This window comes from Podarcis melisellensis (assembly GCF_964234715.1).
Source record: "Podarcis melisellensis genome assembly, chromosome: 11".
Classification (NCBI taxonomy): Eukaryota; Metazoa; Chordata; class Lepidosauria; order Squamata; family Lacertidae; genus Podarcis; species Podarcis melisellensis.
In genome coordinates this window covers 41,004,835-41,025,002 of record NC_138543.1, presented here as the reverse complement: position 1 = coordinate 41,025,002, position 20,168 = coordinate 41,004,835, and the positions used below count along the sequence as shown (strand labels likewise).

The following is a 20,168-nucleotide window of genomic DNA, read 5'->3' as shown; positions in this document are numbered from 1 at the left end:
GTGAAGCAGGAGGAGAAATGGAAGGTGCTCCGCTTCTCCTGCCGCTTAGCTCAAGGGACGCTGCGCAGAGAGGGAGGGATTTTTTTTTCTTGTTCTCCCCCTCTAAAACTAGGTGCGTCTTATGGTTGGGTGCATCCTATAGAGCAAAAAATACGGTAGCAAGTTTACTACCCCTCCTTCTCTCTCCCCACCTCTTCTCCCCTAACCTTATACAGTAATACCACATTAAAGTCTCACATCAAATACAACTTTTAAATTATAAACTAGCCAAAGAATTAATGCTTACAAGAACTCTGAAAATACCAGATCCAGAAATTTTGCAGAGTAAAATTGTGTCCAGGCAATGAGCCTCTTTCCCTCATAAGAATATGTCATTTGCTTCGGTTCCATTACCCTCAATTCATCCTTCCTTGCTTGTCTCCCAAGTTTCAGGAAAGCAGTAAGGAATTTCTATCAGGTTTGCACTAGATCAGTGGGCCCTGGACAGCAGCCTGATCTCGCTGCAGTGCTGGCTCTGGTTATGTCTAGACCTTTGCTCACTTGCAAGCTTGTTCCAAACCCTTTTGTGTTTTTGTCATTACTTTGTCAAGTATATCCCTGCAATCATTAGGTAGCAAGAACTTTTAAAAAACAACAACAGCGTAATCTATTTAAAGATACTTACAAGAGTCCAAGGAGGATTTTTTAAAAGAAAACCCTGTGATTCTGCAACTTAGCTTTCTCTAACTTTTCTTAGTGAACTACATTGCCATCTGCTGGATAAATAGCTTAAAACACCTGCTGTTACTGCAATGAAGAAAGACTGTGGCCCACTTTAAAACATAGGCCAATTATGCCTACTCTGATTTACTAAAAGGCAAATTAAGACTTGCTTACATGCTTAGGATTAGTGCAAACGCCAAACCAATTTAAACAGCCTTCTAAAATATACTCCTATGATGCATCTGAGATAGTATGGAAACATATTTAAGATGTATATAAAAGCGTATATGTAAGATATAGTTAAATTAAAATGTTAACATTGAACAGCCTCCCCAAACTGCTGCCCTTCAGATGTTTTGGAGTGTAACCCAAGTCAGTCTATAACCCAAAACATCTGGAGAGCACTAGGTGGGGGAAGGTCACATGAGAATGATGCTCAGATCTCAAAAGATGGCCAAAAAATATAAGGACCTGCATGTTTTCATAACATTTAAATTAGTTCCAGGGCACCACAATGTACAATGTTGAAGAGCTTCCTAGGAATCAGCATCCTTAATAAAGGGCACCACTGTAATCATTTATTTCAAATATTGTGCATTTGTTTATACAGAGAAAAGTTTGTTTTCTCAAGAGATCTTAGTACGCACACTGTAATAGTCTATTCAGTGTGATATTTGAGTTTTATAAGCAGGTTTTCTAAGGGGCAAGTTTATTTAGAGTATTTTTATAGTGCCCTTTGAGTATATTCTCAGGATGATTATAAAAATGAACAATGATGGTTTGGTTTGCATGTCGTTTTAAACCACAGTTAACCTTAACTATGATTTAATGGGGAATGCACAGCATTCTGGGGCACAGGAAAACAATTGCAGCTACTTCATTTGTCGTGATGACATGCTAGGTAAAGGGTAAAGGGACCCCTGACCATTAGGTCCAGTCGCGGACGACTCTGGGGTTGCGGCGCTCATCTCGCTTTATTGGCCAAGGGAGCCGGCGTACAGCTTCCGGGTCATGTGGCCAGCATGACTAAGCCGCTTCTGGCAAACCAGAGCAGTGCCCGGAAATGCCGTTTACCTTTCCGCTGGAGCGGTACCTATTTATCTACTTGTACTTTGACGGGCTTCGAACTGCTAGGTTGGCAGGAGCAGGGACCGAGCAACGGGAGCTCACCCTTTCGCGGGGATTCGAACTGCCGACCTTCTGATCAGAAAGTCCTAGGCTCTGTGATTTAACCCACAGCGCCACCCACGTCCCATGATGACATGCTACTTCAAGCTAAAGCATGGCTTGGCTTAGCGCTACATCCAAACCTGAGCTCATGGTTTGTCTCTCTTCGGACAAACCACAAGCTGCAACCAGATTATGTTCTTGGCCCACTCATGCTTTGTTTGGAGAGAGACAAAGCACAAGTCTGGTTTCAGATACAACGCTAAGCCAAATCATAGCCGAGCACCTGGTAATGTGGCATCTGTTGTTCAAAGCGACATGCAAGCAAAGCCAGTACAAAAAATATTAAGAAGAAAACTCATAAGTAGTCTTCCTCCCGAGAAGACATGTGCAGGATTGCACTGCAAGTTATTTTATGTATATGTCACTTTTCTACGGCAGACGGTGTCCAAAGTGGCTTGCAATAAACACTCACATAATTACACACACTGAAACATAGACCAAAACAGATTTTAACAGTTGCAGCCATGGGTTTTGCTATGAACTATAACGTCTTATTTGCCAGGTTGGAAAAACCAAGGCCCAGCTGCAAGGAATTAAAAGAAAAGTTCACACTTACTATAAATAAATATCCCCGTGTTGTAAAGGAAATTGGACATGAGGACCCAGTAAACCACCATGGCTCCAATAAGGGATACCAACGAAAACAAAAGGCTAGACCATTGACCGAATGATCCAAAGTAATACTTGCAAACATCTGGGAATTCCCAAGTTGAGGTATCTATTAAAGCTGGGGGAAACACATCAAGCATAGAGTTAATACTAGAATTCAATAATCTAATCATTACTGCTTACACATACTTTGCATTCTGAAGATTCCTAAACATTAAGATATCACAGATTCTCAACAAATGATGCTGAACATCCTAACAAAGTGAAATAAAAGCCTATTGCTTTTAAAGTTATTTGCCAAAATAAAGGTAGCTTACGTTTTTAAAATAGCAACAAAAATATCTAAAATTCAATTATAGCATTTAAAGCAACCACCAAGCAGCAAACAGAAGAAGGGTTGCTGACGTATTAGAAGGCATGTTTTCACTTGCCTTCTCAAAACAAGGGAGATGAGTAATGTCCCTCCCAGTACCAGCTGCTGGAAATCGCAGGTGGGCAGTGCACTGTTGTGCTCATGGTCAGTTTGCAGGCTTCCCACAAGCATCTGTTTGCCCATGGTGAGAATAGATACCGGACTAGATGTTTATTGTTCTTAACTGGTTCCTCTGGTGGGAGAATTTTGCCCAGAAAAGGCACAGCACTGAACTGAACCTTGTGTACAGATGGGCTTTATAAATTTGATTTTAAGATATTGGGTGGACTGCGCATAGGTTTGCAAGTGAAGGTTGCAGGAATGGCACAGAAAAACATGAAGTCAGATTTCTGCTAATTTAATAATTATTAAGCGCCAGAGACCTAGTAAATATTGCATTAAGTTAAAGTCTCAATAGCAAACTCAGGGATTGTATCCAACTGATGAGTAGGCACAGTACTGGAATTAATGGACCTAAGTTACTCATGGATACAACCCTAATTCACTAACTGGGGACCCTTTTGTAGTAAAAATGGTGCACCCGCCACACAAGAGGGAGGCGATACCTTTACAAAGTAACAAAGGAACAGCAATACGGGGGCAAGATACAACAGTGAGATCAGTTGTGGCTTTTCCTGTCATTGCAGTATGTGGCAAGATAAGGGAAACCAAAATCCTTTGGCCAGCATTACAGGAAATGTGACTCTGTGTAGGTCTACGAAACCACAATTGGGGAACCTGTGGGCTTCCAAACATTGCTGGACTACAATTCCCATCAACCCTAGCCTGGAGGCGGCCGCCGAGACCACATAACACCGGTCTTGAAAGGCCTACATTGGCTCCCAGTACGTTTCTGAGCACAATTCAAAGTGCTGGTGTTGACCTTTAAAGTCCTAAACGGCCTTGGCCCAGTATACCTGAAGGAGCGTCTCCACCCCCATTGTTCTGCCCGGACACTGAGGTCCAGCGCCGAGGGCCTTCTGGCGGTTCCCTCATTGCGGGAAGCAAAGCTACAGGGAACCAGGCAGAGGGCCTTCTTGGTAGTGGCACCCGCCCTCTGGAACGCCCTCCCATCAGATGTCAAAGCGATAAACAACTACCTGACATTCAGAAGACATCTTAACGCAGCCCTGTTCAGGGAAGTTTTTAATGTGTGATATTTTAGTGTATTTTTGGTTTCTATGGAAGCCGCCGAGAGTGGCTGGGGGAACCCAGCCAGATGGGCGGGGTACAAATAATAAATTATTATTACTATTATTATTGACAATGCTGGCTGGTGTTGATGGGAATTGGAGTCCAGCAGCACCTAGAGCACCAAAGGTTCCTCACTGTTGCATTGGACTCCTACGTCCCTGCCACACAACCTACCCACGTACAGTAGTCCTTATTCATTGCCATTTATAGCAAAAGGTTAATAGCTTGCTTTCAGAACAAAGTGGCATTGCACAGAGCAAGTGCTCCATTATCAAGCAGATTCAGCTTGATAATGATTCAGGTAATCTCTGTCTGATGGAACCCATCCTACAACAGGCAGGAACAGCTTAGGGTCACTAATACAACATAAAATGCAGCATCAATATCAATAAAATTCAAAAATTCAGGGGTCATTTTGGGGAGAAAAAAAACCCCAGTTAGTAGACATCAAATGATCACCAGGGCTAACTGGCCAAGTTGGTCCTATTAGGGCCAGCAAGGAGACTAGGGAAGAATTTAAATGTGGGTTCTCAGAAAGGGTTTCTTCATAGAAGAGGAAAGGGAAAAGGGAATAGAGGATCAGGCTAATTCAAACTGAAGGCCAGGCGGAAAAGGATCTTACAGGCCCTGCGGAAGGAGATCAAGTCCTGCAGGGCCCTAGTCTCGTGGGACAGAGCATTCCACCAGGTCGGAGCCGTCACTGAAAAAGCCCTGGCCCTGTTGGAGGATAGTTTGGCTTCCTTAGGGACCGGGACCTTTAAGCTACTATTATTCAATGATCTTAGGGTCCTCTGCGGGACATACCAGGAGAGGCGGTCCCGTAAGTACAAGTATTGTAATGTCCTCAACTCCTGGGCGCAGCAATACGTTAAGATGGTGGCTCCCAGAGAAGATACCAAGGGCAGGTTTTAGTGCATTGATGGTGGGCCCTGCTGAGAAGCCAGCAGCTGCCCAAGAGGGTCATGTGCCAATGCCAGGCCTGTTTAAGAGCTACTCCAGGATATCAGGAATGTTTTCCTTATTGAAAGAGCACTAGAAGCAGTGAGCAGTATTCCCTGGCTGTGTACAGCCACAATGGAATTGGGTGTTTTAATGCACACTTTCAGGTATACACACCTAGGTGAAATTGCTCTAGGATCGGTGCATCATGAGAACTGAGCATGTGCTATAGAACACGTCCCACTGCCTACACTGCAAAAGTCAATGTGGAAATAAGTCCCTGTAGCAGAACACCACAATCACACAAATAAATACTACTGAAACTCATACTTACGTATCATTGTCCTCGATTTCACAACTCTGTAGCAACAGTAAAGTGTCAATACTCCCATTAACAAAATAATAACAATTCCAGAGGTAAATCCAGCCTGTTTATTAAAATGAAAAAAAAGAAAGCATTAGCAAATTGTGACATTGATGCAAATTAAATTACACCCACACACTGCTGCATTAAGATTGACCTTGACACACCTGTAAGTTGCCTTACCTGTTTTATTCCCCAGGGAATACTTAATATAGATGTACCCATCATTGTATTCCAGATCATAAATCTGAGGGGAGAAAACATGCACACGTAAAAATATGAGAAACTAAAACTGATTGCGGAAGCTTTTTCTACGTATTATGAATTTGTGACAAATAATGTACTTCATATCTACCATGCTTGGAAAGCATTTCACATACATAGTTACTATGCTTGAGTTTTTGCCGTAACCATCCGTACAGCCATCTATTTTGTAAGCCGTTCCTAATGGACTATACACGTAGATTTCTTCTGGAGCAGGAAGTACGTGATCAGGAGCCACCTAATAAAAGATAAGAACACAAGGTCTTGGTGACAGTGTAAGTCTCTGGTGTTGCAATACAGTACTCCTGCATTCGCAGAAGAATTCAAGAAGGCACTCCAATCCCAGTATTAAGCAAGTTCTGCCCATTGAGTTCAACAGACATTACTTGAAATGTGCAAATGTTATTTAATATTTGAGCTTATATGTTGTGTGGGAGGGGAGCTTTTAAAAACTGAAAGGGGAAAAAACCTGGCAAAAGTAAAAGAATGAAAAAAAAGAGAAATGTTAAGTGCCCATGTCTGCAGTCCAACACTTACAATCCTAAAAGTACTGTAAATCCAAATGAATTAAATGGAGTTTACTCCTAGTTGAGCGTCCATAATATGGTAGCCCAAGCTATAAAATTTAATAAGACAATTGACTCATTCCCACATCATACAATTAAGGCACATGGTTTCTCCTAAAGCAGCTTGGGTACTGTAGTTTACCCCCTCACAGAAGTACAATTCACAGCAGTCTTGAACTACAGTCCCCATAATTATTTTGGGGGAGGACGCCATGTGCTTTGAATGGATGGTGTTAATCAGCCCAGTGATAAGCCAAACCATGGTTAAGTGTGAATGAGTAAGTGGGCTGATGTACAGTTACAAAAGCTGCTGCCTCTTTGCTTCTCTCCCCATCCTGCTGCACTGCTAGGGACTAAGTACTGGGACTTAGTCCAGCTTAGTATTTTATGTGAACCTGAACTTGAGGCTTGTCTTGGCCAAACAAGCCATGAGTGGTAAGCCGGGCAAACCTTGGTTACACCTGATAGTTTGTTTGGCGCTCCCACACATAGGAGTTTTGCAATAACTTGTCTTTTGCATACCAGTGCTCTATCTGAGGGCGACGCAAGCCTGCTGTAGTAATGAATCCGCTTATTCATTGCTGAAGCTTCATCTGTAATTCTCTGCGTATCATCATTCACAGTAACAATATTTGTAGGTTCTATATGGAATGGCCTGGAAGAGAAATAAAAAAACGTAATAGTCTTTAAAGCCATAATCAACAGAAGACTAACATTAGAGGTTGATAATGGAGCAAAAGAGTCCAGCATTTGGTTCCCACAATGTCCAACCAGATCCTTATCAAAAGCCTATGAGTCAGACATGAGTAAAGTAGCATTTTCTTGCTCATGCCCCCCAGTACACTGCCTTTAATACTGGAAGCACAATTTAGGTGTCATCACAAAGAAAGCTCAGGCTGATGCCATAATGAACCTTAGCTGGCTGCTGTACCACCAGGAGGGCCTCTGCTGAAGATATCAATTTGTGAGCAGGTCTGTTTGGGAGAGTAGTCGCTTAAAGCTGAATGGAGCCTTTTAGGTTAACAAAAACACCTTGAATTTTGCTTGCTAGCACACAGGCAGCCCCATCAAAATTGATGTTGTATGATCATGAAACACTCTCCTACTGCAAATTCTCTCTGCTCAGCAATCTAGCTGCCACATTCTGCACTAGCTGCAACTTCCAAAGCAGCTTTGAGGGCAGCCCCTCATACAGCACATTGCAGTAATCCAATGCATGAGTCATTATAGCCAGATTATCCACAGACTGGAATGACTACATCTGGTGTACCAGCTAAAGAAGAAGAGTTTGGATTTGATATCCAGCTTTATTACCACCCGAAGGAGTCTCAAAGCGGCTAACATTCTCCTTTCCCTTCCTCCCCCACAACAAACACTCTGTGAGGTGATTGGGGCCGAGAAATTTCACAGAAGTGTGACTAGCCCAAGGTCACCCAGCAGCTGCATGTGGAGGAGCGGGGACGCGAACCCGGTTCACCAGATTACTAGTCTACTGCTCTTAACCACTACACCACACTGGCTCTCAAGTGTAAACGCTAGTAAAAGACACTCTTAGCTGCAGGGGTCATTTACACCTCCAGCAGCAATGCTGGATCCAGGTGGACTCTCAGCCACCTGCTTATTTAGAGGGAATGCAGATGGGGTTCACATGGCTGAATATTCCCTTCATACAAATATAATAGAGTTCTATAGCACCTAACAAATTTACCTTTAAGCTTTCACAGGCTCTGTTTGAAAAAAATTCCTCTATACAGAAAAATGTCAGGGAGGTGGCTAGGCTTGAAGCCTGCCTAAAAGATAGCAACACTGACTGAAAACCTCAACATTGCTTACAAATCAAATTCAAAATCATAATAGTTTTTTAAAAGACACAAAGAGTACAAGAGTTGACTCATATCTTTATAAATCAGTTAGCCTATTTGAAAAGATACAATCTCACTTGCTCTGTATCATTTGTTGCATGGAACCACATCATAACCACAAAGATGGTGATCAATTATGGAAGGAAAGAACCACAAAAACCAAACACTTTTTTTTCCTTTTAGCCACAACAGTGTCACTCCAGCTAACTAAATACCAATGAAACTGTCCCCCAAAAGAGCAATTTACATATACTCAAGCAGCTTCTACTTAAGGAAACCAAGGGAACAGTATCAACATTTGAACAATATGGATTAAACATTACCTTGAAGACCTCCCAAACTGAGACAGCGCTAAGTGGCTCCCAAGCAGACTTCTATTACCCGCCCGCCCCCTTCGACTGTATGCTCTTTTAACGTATAGCAAATTACCCCCCAAGCACACATCAATCTAAGGCTACAAGAACAAGTATTCTCAAAAAGTATCAGCTGGTGGGCCACAAGCTTCCTAACTTTCCAAAAACACACTGCTAATTATTACTGTAAAATTATATTCCCCACCTCTGCTGCTTTTTAGAGCTGATTCACACACATAATTTATCAGGTCTTGTGACAAGCTACACCCGCCTAAATTCCCTCTTCTGCGTAACGATTAAAGGTGCAGGAGCACTTGCCTTCTCTTTGCATCAAGCCACCCCAAATCACAGCTGATCACAAAGTCTTCTTTGTGGAGCTTGACCCTGTGAAGGGTCAACAAGCCTTGATATTGCACTTTGCAAATTGCATCTGCAAGCTGTGATTGGAACAGAACACAATGCCACTTAACTTAAAGGCATGTTCAGTGCGCCTAAGCTTTTTTTTTTTTTTTAGGTGTGTTTGCCTGAATCTGTGTAAGAGGGTGGGGTTGGGGAAATGCATGCAAGCCCCATCTCCTGACCTTGTCTGTGTTGAGCAATAAAGGTCCATGGGGGAGTTTGCTTGAATGTGAGTAGATCAGGGGAGCCTGCTTTGTCAGGATCACTGATCACACAAATGGTTTTACTCATGTTCAGGTGAATGAGAGTAAAAAAACAACAACAAAAACCCCCTGCAGACCTCTCCTGCTCAAAGTACTCCTGCCTGCCTGAGCAGTCAGGAAACATATACCAGGACAATGGGCAAGCTCCATCTCTATGAACAAGTTTAGCATTTGTGTCTTCAGGCAAATACTCAAACATGCCTTTCGACTTTTACCCAATCAATGCTACTGCTGCAGTATGTGGGAAACGCAGGAACTCATTTAGATTACAGAGGACAGCAGCAAGACACCTATTCAGTTCAAATCATAATACATTTTACCTAAATCCAGCAGATATCCTGATGCAACACAACTGCTATAGCCATTCTACAAGTAACACTCAAGTTAAGAGGTTACTGAGCTGGAGGATAAATTGCAGGAAGTAGCATCAAAATGAAGAAAATATGAAGCCAGACCAAAAATACGAATGAACAGCAGTAAAAGAGATCTTAAGTATTTATTTCCTCTCACCTTTTGTATTTAAAGTCTTCTGGGTTAAACTGAATATTGAGGGCTCCAATGTCATTTTCATCACCTCCAACAGGGACCAGAAGAGGACTAGTATCTTCTTCCATATCTGGAGAATTATCTTCTACCAAATGCAGTAAATTATTATAACCTTAAAGAAAGTGAAAAGTAAGTTACTGCAAGTGATCATCACTACATTTCCTCAAAATATTATTTCTTCAGGAAGACAGGATCTCCCTTAGGTTTATTACGCTCCGAGTCTAAAATTGCCTAACTGTAGCATAGATAACCTTTCAATAAGCATCTAAGATTTATGTATTGACATTTCTTTGGCAAAATGCTTTAAATTGGGGGTGGAGAAACTGTAGTCCACCAGAAGGAGTTGGATTACAAACCCCATTATCCCGACCATTGGCTAGGCTGCCTGGGACTAATGTAAACTGGAAGTCCAGCAACAACTAGAAGGCCTGAGACTCCCCATGCCTGCTTTAAATGAACAATTTACAGTACGGTATATGATTATTCCCTATTGGCAGGGCTTTAAAATACACTGGTTTATTTTTCATTCAAAAACTAAACAACAGGAGTTCTGGGTGAACAATGCTGTACATGATTACACAGAAGTAGGTCACACGGAGATCAGTGGCACCCAGGATCGTAGCCCAAGTAGTAAAATGTTCAAGTGGGACAAATGAGTCCTAATGACTGAAAAACAGTGTGGAAAATTTAACATACTGTCAGGAGAGCTTAGGTGTCAGTGCATTGTTTTTACAGGAGAAGTGGAAGACTGGAAATAGAAATCCATGTTCCAGAGAAGGTCCAGCATGTTTTTAACTGATAAGAAACCCTTCCCCCAGAAACTAGCTGATTCAATTAGTACAAAAATCAGAGTCATGGGAAGTTAAAAGATTACAATGCAAATACTGGTGCTGATGTTTACTGGTCACAGAATTGAGGAAGCTTCATGATCTTGAGCTGATTGTATAAAGCTATAAAAATGTATAGTAGTAGTTTTTTCTGGGAAATCTCCTTGAGAGGAGGCGTAGAGTTATTTTGGAGTTGCAAGTTCAAAGCTTGTTAGCTGCAATATCCTGTAGGTCTGTTTTTTATTACACCCCTTCCTGATTTGCATTTAATAATGTTCACTTTGAATAAATTCTAATCCTCTACTATGTTAAGTATGTTAGTACATAATCTTCACAATAGCATCTGAAAGTTTAACTGACATAATCCATAAAACTGAGGTCAACATCTGAGTTGGAAAAATCTCAAAATCTCAGTTGTTTCAAATAAAGAGGAAGTTGCTGCTTGGTTCAACACCGGATGTGTGTAAGCAATCTGAATAAACACGTTTGCAAATATCTGCTCTTCAAAATAAGCTTTGGAACACCCTAAATCACAGGCAGGCGACCCTGATGCCATCTAAAACTGCCCCATGCTTCCCACCCCATCAAAGACTTGTCCGTCTGTTTCCCCTGTAATTTTATACTTAACAGTGCTCTCTTTCTATATAGCTTCAGAACAATTGGAAACAGTATTTTATTTGATTAAAATATTTTAAAAACTCTATTTCCATAGTTGTATGGCTTTGGGAGAAATATCCCTCCAAACCAATAGGTGTCTGAAAACAAATTGGTAGGCTTCTGTAAATTTTAAATTACCTGGGTGCCCCCTTCTGGAGTGAAAGGTGATTCATAATTATTTTCATAAATGAATAATTTGTATGTGCAACACACTAAAGACAACATGGAATTATTTTTACTTGATTTCCAGAACACTAGCTGCTCTGCTTTTTTGTATATATTTTAAACAAAATTCTCTGTATACTTGAGGGTAACCTCATCAAGGACAATAGGGCATCGAATCAGAAATTCTAATCTGTAGGAGCCAGATTACTCTTGATATAATGTAGCCTTTGACCAAAAACAAATGCTCACCCCTGCCCAGATCATATATTCGCTTGGCTGGAAGACTGTCCCTAAAAGATCTCCCAGCTTTTTTGGGGGGGGGATGGGCAGAGGGACACTTTTACCCTGTGCCATATCAAGCCAGCTCATAGGAATTAAGCCTTTACACCCCAAGATAAGCCCTGGCCCACACAAATCATACACTTCTGCTACCCCTTCCAGAATTCTACCATCTGCTCCAAAGCTTCCTTTTTGCCTATCCTTGTCTATCCACTTACAAATAAGGAAATGGGCTCTTGGCCACCCCACACCCCACCCGTTTTGAGCTACTTCAAACCATATCCTACTGACAGAGGGAGATGTCGTAATGCTGTCTGAACATGCATGTCAAAGCTTTTAAAACCTATTCCTTACAATGCATTTCAGGCATGAACTCATACAGAGTTTTGTTCCCCAAAACATGCAGAGCGGCAGCAGTTGAAGATCTGGGGGTGCCCAAAGCTTATTTCTGGGTACAAAGACCCTGCAGTGGGGTAAAGCAGCTAAGGAACTGGCAGCGATAAGAATCAAACCAGCCTTGTTAAAGGACGATTATCCAAACAAAAGATGAAGCATGCTTAAGTTCCATTTATTTCAATGGGGCAGTGTGGGATATATTTAACATTCTCCCGAAATTAGTGGGACTTAAAGATTCTTTACTTCTGGCTACACCATAGGCAGAGTTTTCAGTTCCCTTGATAAAGCTTTAAAGCTCATCAGCACGAACAGGCTGACGTTGTCGCTATTGTGGAGCATTTACCACAAACAGAACTTGAGATTTCAAACTTGGATTCTTTTCCTTCACCCACACAAATAAGGGAGCGCTTTAAAAAAAAAAAAAAACCTCTGTTGAGTTACCAAAATCCCGCAGATCTCTTTCAACTTGAGATCTGAAGAGAGAGCAAGAAAGAGATGGACTCCTGTTTTCTCTAGCTAAATAAGCCGTTGCCTTCTTCTAACAACCGATAACACATTTATTTGCAAATGTCTGCTATATTAGAGCAGGCACTTGACCACACGAGCAACTGACCCCTTCGCGCTCTTACTCAGTAGCAAGTCTCGCTGAGTTCCGCGGACCTTGCTCCTAGGTAAGGATGCACAGGGACTGCAGTCTAAAAGCTGGTGATCGGTGTGTGTGTGTGTTATTATTATTATTATTATATATATATTTAACACAAGTTTAAATGAAATCTGATGCAGATTCTGTACCTGGACTCCGCTCCGCCTGATCTCAGTCTGCCACCATTCACCGGTACGAGGCTGCTGCCTCGCTTGAGTCATTTCCAGTCGAAAGCTGTAAACAGGAAGAACTTTTGCTGCTCTCAGCACCGATAGAGCGGACTCCCTCAGTCCTCCATCGGCACATCCGCCATCCAAACGAACGGAATCCGAAGCATGGGATCCACCATAGAGATGTCGACATAGAGCGGCTCCCACGCTGCGCCCATAGAGCTAAGCCAGCTAGCCGCAGAGATATAACATTTCAAGAGTGACACACGCCGGCTTCCCTTTTCGAGTTTAAGGTCTCGTTACTTCCCACTGCTAAGAGGGGTGGAAGCGCAGGACGGCGCGCCTGTGTAAGGAGCGAAGCGGGTGCAACCCGTTCATTTGGAGAGGCAGATGGCAGATACAGTGATTCGCATTTCCCAGTCCTTTCCTCACAAAGGTGACTTGCCAGATGTGCCATCTGGAGTTGTTTTGGAACAGAATCTCTTCTGACATTAATAGACAGGCAATATTATGTTAAGAACATGATAAAATGCCAGCAGTTTCATAATGGCACCAGCCAAATTGTAATTTCTGCTTCAGAAATTGGTCATTTATTTTGCCTGGTCCGTTCCTATGTTCAAGTTAGATGAAGTTTAATATACTGTAAAATTGAATGTATTCTATCCTTTTCAACCAGCAAAATAATAATAATAATAATAATAATAATAATAATAATAATAATAATAATAATAATAATAATAATAATAATCCTCTTCTGACGTGTTCTCCGGTTTCAATGCGTGTACCGCCTGTGCAGTGATTTCAGGAGACAGGGGCGAAGCTAGGCTTTATTTTACCCGGATCAAAGACCCAAGTTTGGCACACACACACACGCAATGCACATTTGCGGACATACACAGGTTGGGACATCACCACGGAAGTGGCCTGCGATATCCTTGAAAGCTTGCGCAAGGAAATCTGTTAGGTGCCACAAGGCTCCCAAATGCATCTACAGCTCTGAAAGAAATCCTGATAACGTGGGAAATGTGCAGGATTGTACTGGAGACCGGTTTCGGAGATGTATTTCACCTATAAAGGTCGGACATTTCTGAAAAGACTCTCCCCACCCCCACCCCAAGTTGTCAGCTTATAAACTTCACCCCCCCCATACTAGATGGTTGCATCCCTTCTCCCAATCTTCACTAAGATATTAAAAACTCTGTTACATCAACAGGTATTTAATGTAAGCAGCTATTGTCAGTGCCCCACCATCTTAGAAATTAAGATAGAAACTGGAATATTTCAAGGTTATTCTTATGTGACACAGCGTCCACCCCATTCAGCTTGCAATAAGGAGATGACAATGCCAAACTATGTTGCAGGGTTTTTATATGCCACTGTTAATTCCCACCCTTGCGATATAGGCATAATATTGTTATAGGAATTCTAAGGTCTCATATATAAACCACGTGTCTGAAATAGTACAGGAAAACAATCCTGAAGCCATTTTGACTCTCCCAAATTGACCTCAAATATTTCTCTGCAAGGAGGAAGGAAATGGGAAAAGCTTTCCAATTGTCTTTGGATTGTAGGGGCTTACACCTCCCTGTAAATACAGTCTGGCAAGTATCTGTTAAGCTGAGCACACTATCAATATGCGTAAGGGATTCCGGAACTAAGTATTTACCATCTCAAAGGAATGGCCAGGATGTCCAGGTAAAAGCAATCAGTGACCATTACTAGGTATCCTGGCAGACAGGTTTTTTGCTGTAGACATCAGTGGTATATGTATGTATGTTTTGGGGGGTGGTCTTGAGCTACAGGGGAGGCAATTTTCAAATGTTTATATAAGAGCTTTCATACCATTGTTCTAGGTTCCTCTCCTCCCTCCCTGTGTGGGGTGAGCAGGGGACCCTGTTGCAACAGTTTAATAAAGATTATGTTTACTAGCTGATTTGCTTCTCAATATTCTCTGGTTGGCCTCTGTTATTTTCTCCTACTAATAAAAAACCTACTTAAGGACTCTATATGGTTGGCCACGACTGAACCTGATGGTCAGGGGTACCTTTACCTTTAAGGGAAAGGGATATATCTCAGCCACACCCCCAATTTGAAATACAGTATGTAAAAATAATATTAAAGCTCCCCCACCCACCTTTTAGCACAGGAAGCATTCACAAATTAAAATAACTTTAAAACTTCACCTTTTCCCCACACAAGCAGACTTCTGCTTTGCTTCTACTTTTTGAGGAGTCTGTGGGTAAATATGCTCCTTGCAAATAACTGCAATAAAATTTTCCTGGATTTCTACACAGGATCCCTCCAGACTGTTTATTTTGCTTTGACTGGTGTATTCTGCAACATGTCATTGATACATTAATAGCGCATTAGTGGTGGATTTATAATTGTCAGCACATCAGTCTGTTTTATTAGTTGTTCTGCAAAGCTTTCCCCATGTTATCACATTATTGCTGTCTGAAGGGATTCCTGTTAAGTTTCTAAATTACAGAAATAATTATACTAGCTTTCTTTGTTATTTCTGGCTTTGGGGTTTCTGTATTTTAATCTTTTTTTATATGTACTGGCTGGCTTGTTTTTATTATTATTATTGGAAAGCTTTAAAGATGAAAAATAACTGCTACTGTTTACAGACAGTGACCATGGCGACCACCCTTTCCGCGAGTGCTGTCTGAAGGGACGGGGTGACATCCTCAATGCGTCCTATCTTCATGCCAGATGGAGCCAGAGCTCTGAGGGCTGACTGGACTCCAGGCCCTAGAGTCTTTGTTCTATTTCCACCTGTAGCCCGCAACTTGATGTGAAGGGCAGTGATTCCCAGCTCCTTGCATCTCTGAGCTACATCCTGGGCAGCCAACATAGCAGCATAAGAAGACTCATCCTTCACTTTCATGCCACCAGTTACTTGGCAGATTGTTTCCTTGCCAGACAGGTCAGTTACATGGACGCATTCTCTCCTTCAGCCACCTATGGTCCCAGACTGATAACCTGTTCTTCCTTCTTTTCCATGCCCTTACGAGGTGCCATTTTCGCACGTCTCCGCAGGCAGCAACCAACACCGGAAAAGAAGAGCTATACTGTACTGGACTGTTTTGTACAAGAAGGCAAGTCAAACTTTGACTTACTGGAACTATGTGAACCTGTGAGCTCCCAGGAAGGAACTCATGGCTGCTTTGTTTCTCCCTGGACCTTTTTGTACCTGCAACCACACCAAGCTAAGCCAAGGTTTATTTTTTAAAAAGACCAGGGAGAAGAAAACAAATCAGCTGAAGGTACCTCTCCAGGAGCCCACACATGGCCCCAGGCAGCTAATCTGGATTAGTGCTTGGTGAACCACGCCACCACTACGATGTCTTCTCTGCCGTTTTGTTGTTTTCAGTTTAATTAATTTTATTTGATTCATTTGTAACAGCAACATGCATTTTATAATTGACTGGCTGGCAATTAGCTTCTGGGTTCAGTTCAAAGTGCAGGTTTTGACCTATAAAGCCTTAAATGGCTCAGGACTGCATCACTCCAGGTGAACCAACCCAGACCCTGCAGATCATATTCTGAGGCCCTTCTTCATATGCCTCCACAAGAGTTCTGGAGGGTAGCAACATGAGACCAGGCCTTTTCTGCAGTGGCACCCCACTTGTGGAATGCTCTCCCCAGGAATGTTTGGCTGACACTTTCATTATATACCTTTAGATGTCAGATGAAAGCATTCTTCTTCAGCCAGGCCTTTGGCTGATTACTATCCGATACCCATTTTAAACGTAGAATGCGGGAGAGGAGGTTATTGGTTGTTGTTGTTTTAATTCTTGCTTTTATCATGTATTTTGTAGTTTTATATTGCCAGCTACCCTGAGATCTGTAGATAAAGGGCAGTATACAAATTTAATAAATCAATAAATTATGCAGCACAAAAACTCATACACATATATGTTTTTTATATACTAACCGCCACCATTCAGCTGAGCTGACACTTGAATATACTAAAAGTACACACTCTAGTATATACTTCAGATTTAAGAGCTGAAAAGCAAACTTGCACATTGCTTTTGCTACTTGTGGAGAATTGCCATGGTGAATCTGTTATGCAACCAATTATTTTTTCAAATGAGGCACAATCCTTATTGGTGAAGAGCACTTTTCGCTGTGTGCAAGAAGCAGTCGTGTGGTTTTTTGCTGGGTTCCACATACAAATATGCTTCCAATGTAAGTAGAAGAGAGTGAGGCAAAAAGGTAAAGACCCTCAGCCCCAGGCTATATTGATACATGTTTTGTTTTAATACAAAACTGTACATCAGCTTGGCAGAAAGTTGGTATATAAATGCAATAAATAATAACACCCCCAAACTGAGTATCTGATTTTATTGTTGTAAACTGCTTAGAAGCCATTTTGGCATATAAGCAGTGGGATGATGTGTACATCATCATCTCCAGCTTTAAGTTTTGCATGCCTGGCAACAGTGCATGCTTTTCTCATCACAGTACTGCTACCTTAGCTAGTTGAATTGTTTCCTGCCAATCAGCTGGCAAAATGAGCCAGTCAGAACCAAAAGTGAGTAAAAGCAGCAGATGGCCAGAGACAAAGTAGTCAAAGAGAGTATTGATCTGCTGAAGAGACCCATACCACACATATATACAGCCATTCCTGCAAAGCCAGAGACATTTTTTAAGCATTTTATAAATAACAGATTTGTCAGATATCAGAACTGAATAGTTTACCTTGGGTCATTTAATAGGTCTTATATTTAATTTGAGCTTTGTATAATTGTGCTTTGAATTCTATGGAAGTCATCAACTTCTGCTGTCTGGCTGAAACCAACTATAATCAGGATGGTGGTGATTAAGACTGCATATTCATTAGTAGCTTAAACCACAAAATTGTGTGTAAAAATATGAATAAAAATCATATAGCATCAAGCACAGCACATTACAACAAACAGGAAAATATCATGAAATAGTCTGCCAAAACTCTCAACAATGTGGGGGGTGGGGGTGGAGTTTGATAACCACTGATCTGGGCCACTTGGCAGACCACCAAACAGTTTTTTCTCCTGTTGTAACAATTGTAATTCAATGTGCTAGATCAGGAATAGGCAAACTCCGGCCCTCCAGATGTTTTGGAGCTACAATTCCCATCATCCCTAGCTAACAGGACCAGTGGTCAGAGATCATGGGAATTGTAGTCTCAAAACACCTGGAAGGCTAGAGTTTGCCTATGCCTGTGTTAGATGCATTATCATTTTAATTGCTTCTTTTATTTTTTTAAATTGCATTTTATTGTAGTATACTTTGAATTCCATATAATTCAAAATTGTAAATGTTATTTACAGATTACCTGACTGAAGCTCACAAACCATGGTTCCCAGACCACTTTGGGAACCGCTGTTCTAGGCTCTAGGGCTCCACTTGCTAGAGTCTGCAATGCTAACTATAATTCTGAACATGTTTTTGTGATTAGGAGGAAATTACATCCGTGTCAGCAATTCTTAAATGTGTCATGTGTTACAGTAAGACTCTTAACACTGCAAAATTATTTTCCGCAATCTTTTGCAACATCAGTCCAGGGACATTATCATGACACATATCCTCCCTCAATATATGAACTCTCACATGTTTGACAAAGGTTGATTGAAGCTATAACCACAGGCACCCCACCCATTTTAGCCCTAGACTTACCAATCTTTTTATTGGCAGGAATCTCACCCCTTCAGTGGCAGTCTGTGAGGTGAAGCTTTTCCTGCTGAAGAACTTAACTAGAAAATACTTCCTGGGAGTCCAGCTGGAAAAAGCTGTCATCTCAATAGGCATAGAGGGGATTGTCACATTTTCCTGGAATTATTCATATGCCTTTGAACATGTACTAAAAGTAAAATAAATGCTTAACCAGCAGAACTTTTTATACGAAGTAGTTTGAATTTCTGCATCCAATCTGTTAAATGCTCTCCTACCTGAAGAAGGTGGAACTCCTAACAATAAATGCTCTAGGTATACTTTCACCCCTGTATTATTTATTTAGTAAATTTATTAGTATTGTTATTAATAATTTTATTTAATTAATTTACATGCCGCCCTTCATCACAAGATTTCAGCGTGGTCCACAGAAGTTTATACGAACTTCTTTAAACTGAGTTCTGGGGAACTGAGGTTGCTTAGAACTTATAGAAGACAAACCTTCCCAAAATATAACTTACTCACCTTTCTTAGCAAAGCAGTTGCAGTTCCAAGGCACATGCTCAGTCTGCCAACAAAAGTGGCCAGCACCTTTATTACAGTACTGGCAAAATATGGCCCTGCAGTGCATCTGGCTTTTGTGTCAGACAGGTAAAAATTCCTTAGCAAGGGGGATGGAGGAGAATCAAAAGGAGTTGTGCTAGTCCAGTAGAAATAATTAAAAAACCATTGTAAAGCAATACCTTCATTAGGTTCAACCAAAGTATCACAAAATAGCAAGCTTTTGAATGCTCCAGACCTCCTATCTACCTACATTATAGGTAAACAAAGAGGGAGGAGATGGAAACCTGGGCATGATGTCAAAGTTCCAACATTTATAGTTTGTATTATTAATGGAGTGCAGGCAGGTGTCTGGCAGCCTTAGGCCCAGCTCCCAAACTATTTCAGGTTGTGCTGAGGGTTGCTAGGACAAAGGAACATCTCATTTTTGCACCTAGTAGCAAGTCTTATCTTGTTCCCTTAACCAGAAGTTGTGTTTATTGGCATAGTGACTTTACATGTCTGCAGCGAGCCTTCAGAGCAGGAAGCGGTGGTGTACAAGCACACTCATGAGCCTTCTCTGTTATACAGTAGACCAGACCTTGCACATTGGTCCTTTTATATTTTCATTTTTTTTCACGTTTGCTCTCGCTGTTTCCTCTGTCTCTGCTTTAAACTGTGGTTTTAGTGTGTTATAAGAAAAAACTGCTCCATTATCCCTTATGGGTATCCAAGAGGCCGTATAGAGTCCTTATGTAGGTTTTCTATCGGTAGGAGAAAATAACAGATGCCAACCAGAGAAGCAAAGCAGCTAGTAAGCATGATCTTTATTAAACTGTTGAGAAAGGGTCCCCCACTCTTATATAGACTTTTGAAATTGCCTACCCTGTAGATTAAGACCATCCCCCAAAACATCATACATACATCACAGGAAGAGGTAGTCCCCAGCAGAAATGAGTATGTCTCTTCTTTCCTGTCTGCCAGGATACCTGATAATGCCTTATCTGATTGCCTTTTCTGGGCATCTTGGCCATTCCTTTGAGATGGTAAATACCGGTACTTAGTTCCTGAATCTGTTACGCATGCATATTGATAGTGTGCTCATCTTAACAGATACTTGCCAGACT

General features: G+C 41.5%; 1 protein-coding gene and 1 pseudogene across 3 annotated transcripts in view; both read right to left on the bottom strand.

Moving 5' to 3' along the window:
- SLC38A9 (solute carrier family 38 member 9) overlaps positions 1-13,082 on the bottom strand; it is a 43,764-nt gene extending 30,682 nt beyond the window's left edge. The window contains exons 1-7 of one of the 2 annotated variants that reach the window (XM_081929794.1): positions 12,820-13,082; positions 9,668-9,815; positions 6,803-6,935; positions 5,831-5,952; positions 5,634-5,697; positions 5,421-5,514; positions 2,489-2,659 (exon numbers count right to left, since the gene is read on the bottom strand). In XM_081929794.1, coding sequence (XP_081785920.1) covers positions 2,489-2,659; positions 5,421-5,514; positions 5,634-5,697; positions 5,831-5,952; positions 6,803-6,935; positions 9,668-9,771 — 688 coding nt within the window. In that variant the 5' untranslated portion in view covers positions 9,772-9,815; positions 12,820-13,082. The remainder of the gene's footprint in view (positions 1-2,488; positions 2,660-5,420; positions 5,515-5,633; positions 5,698-5,830; positions 5,953-6,802; positions 6,936-9,667; positions 9,816-12,819) is intronic. The other variant, XM_081929793.1, reaches the window with a different exon arrangement.
- Positions 13,083-15,464: 2,382 nt separating this feature from the next.
- Positions 15,465-15,910, bottom strand: LOC309380192 (small ribosomal subunit protein uS11 pseudogene; annotated as a pseudogene). Its single transcript has one exon. The product of its transcript is annotated as a small ribosomal subunit protein uS11 pseudogene (transcript).
- Between the last annotated feature and the right edge of the window lie 4,258 nt (positions 15,911-20,168).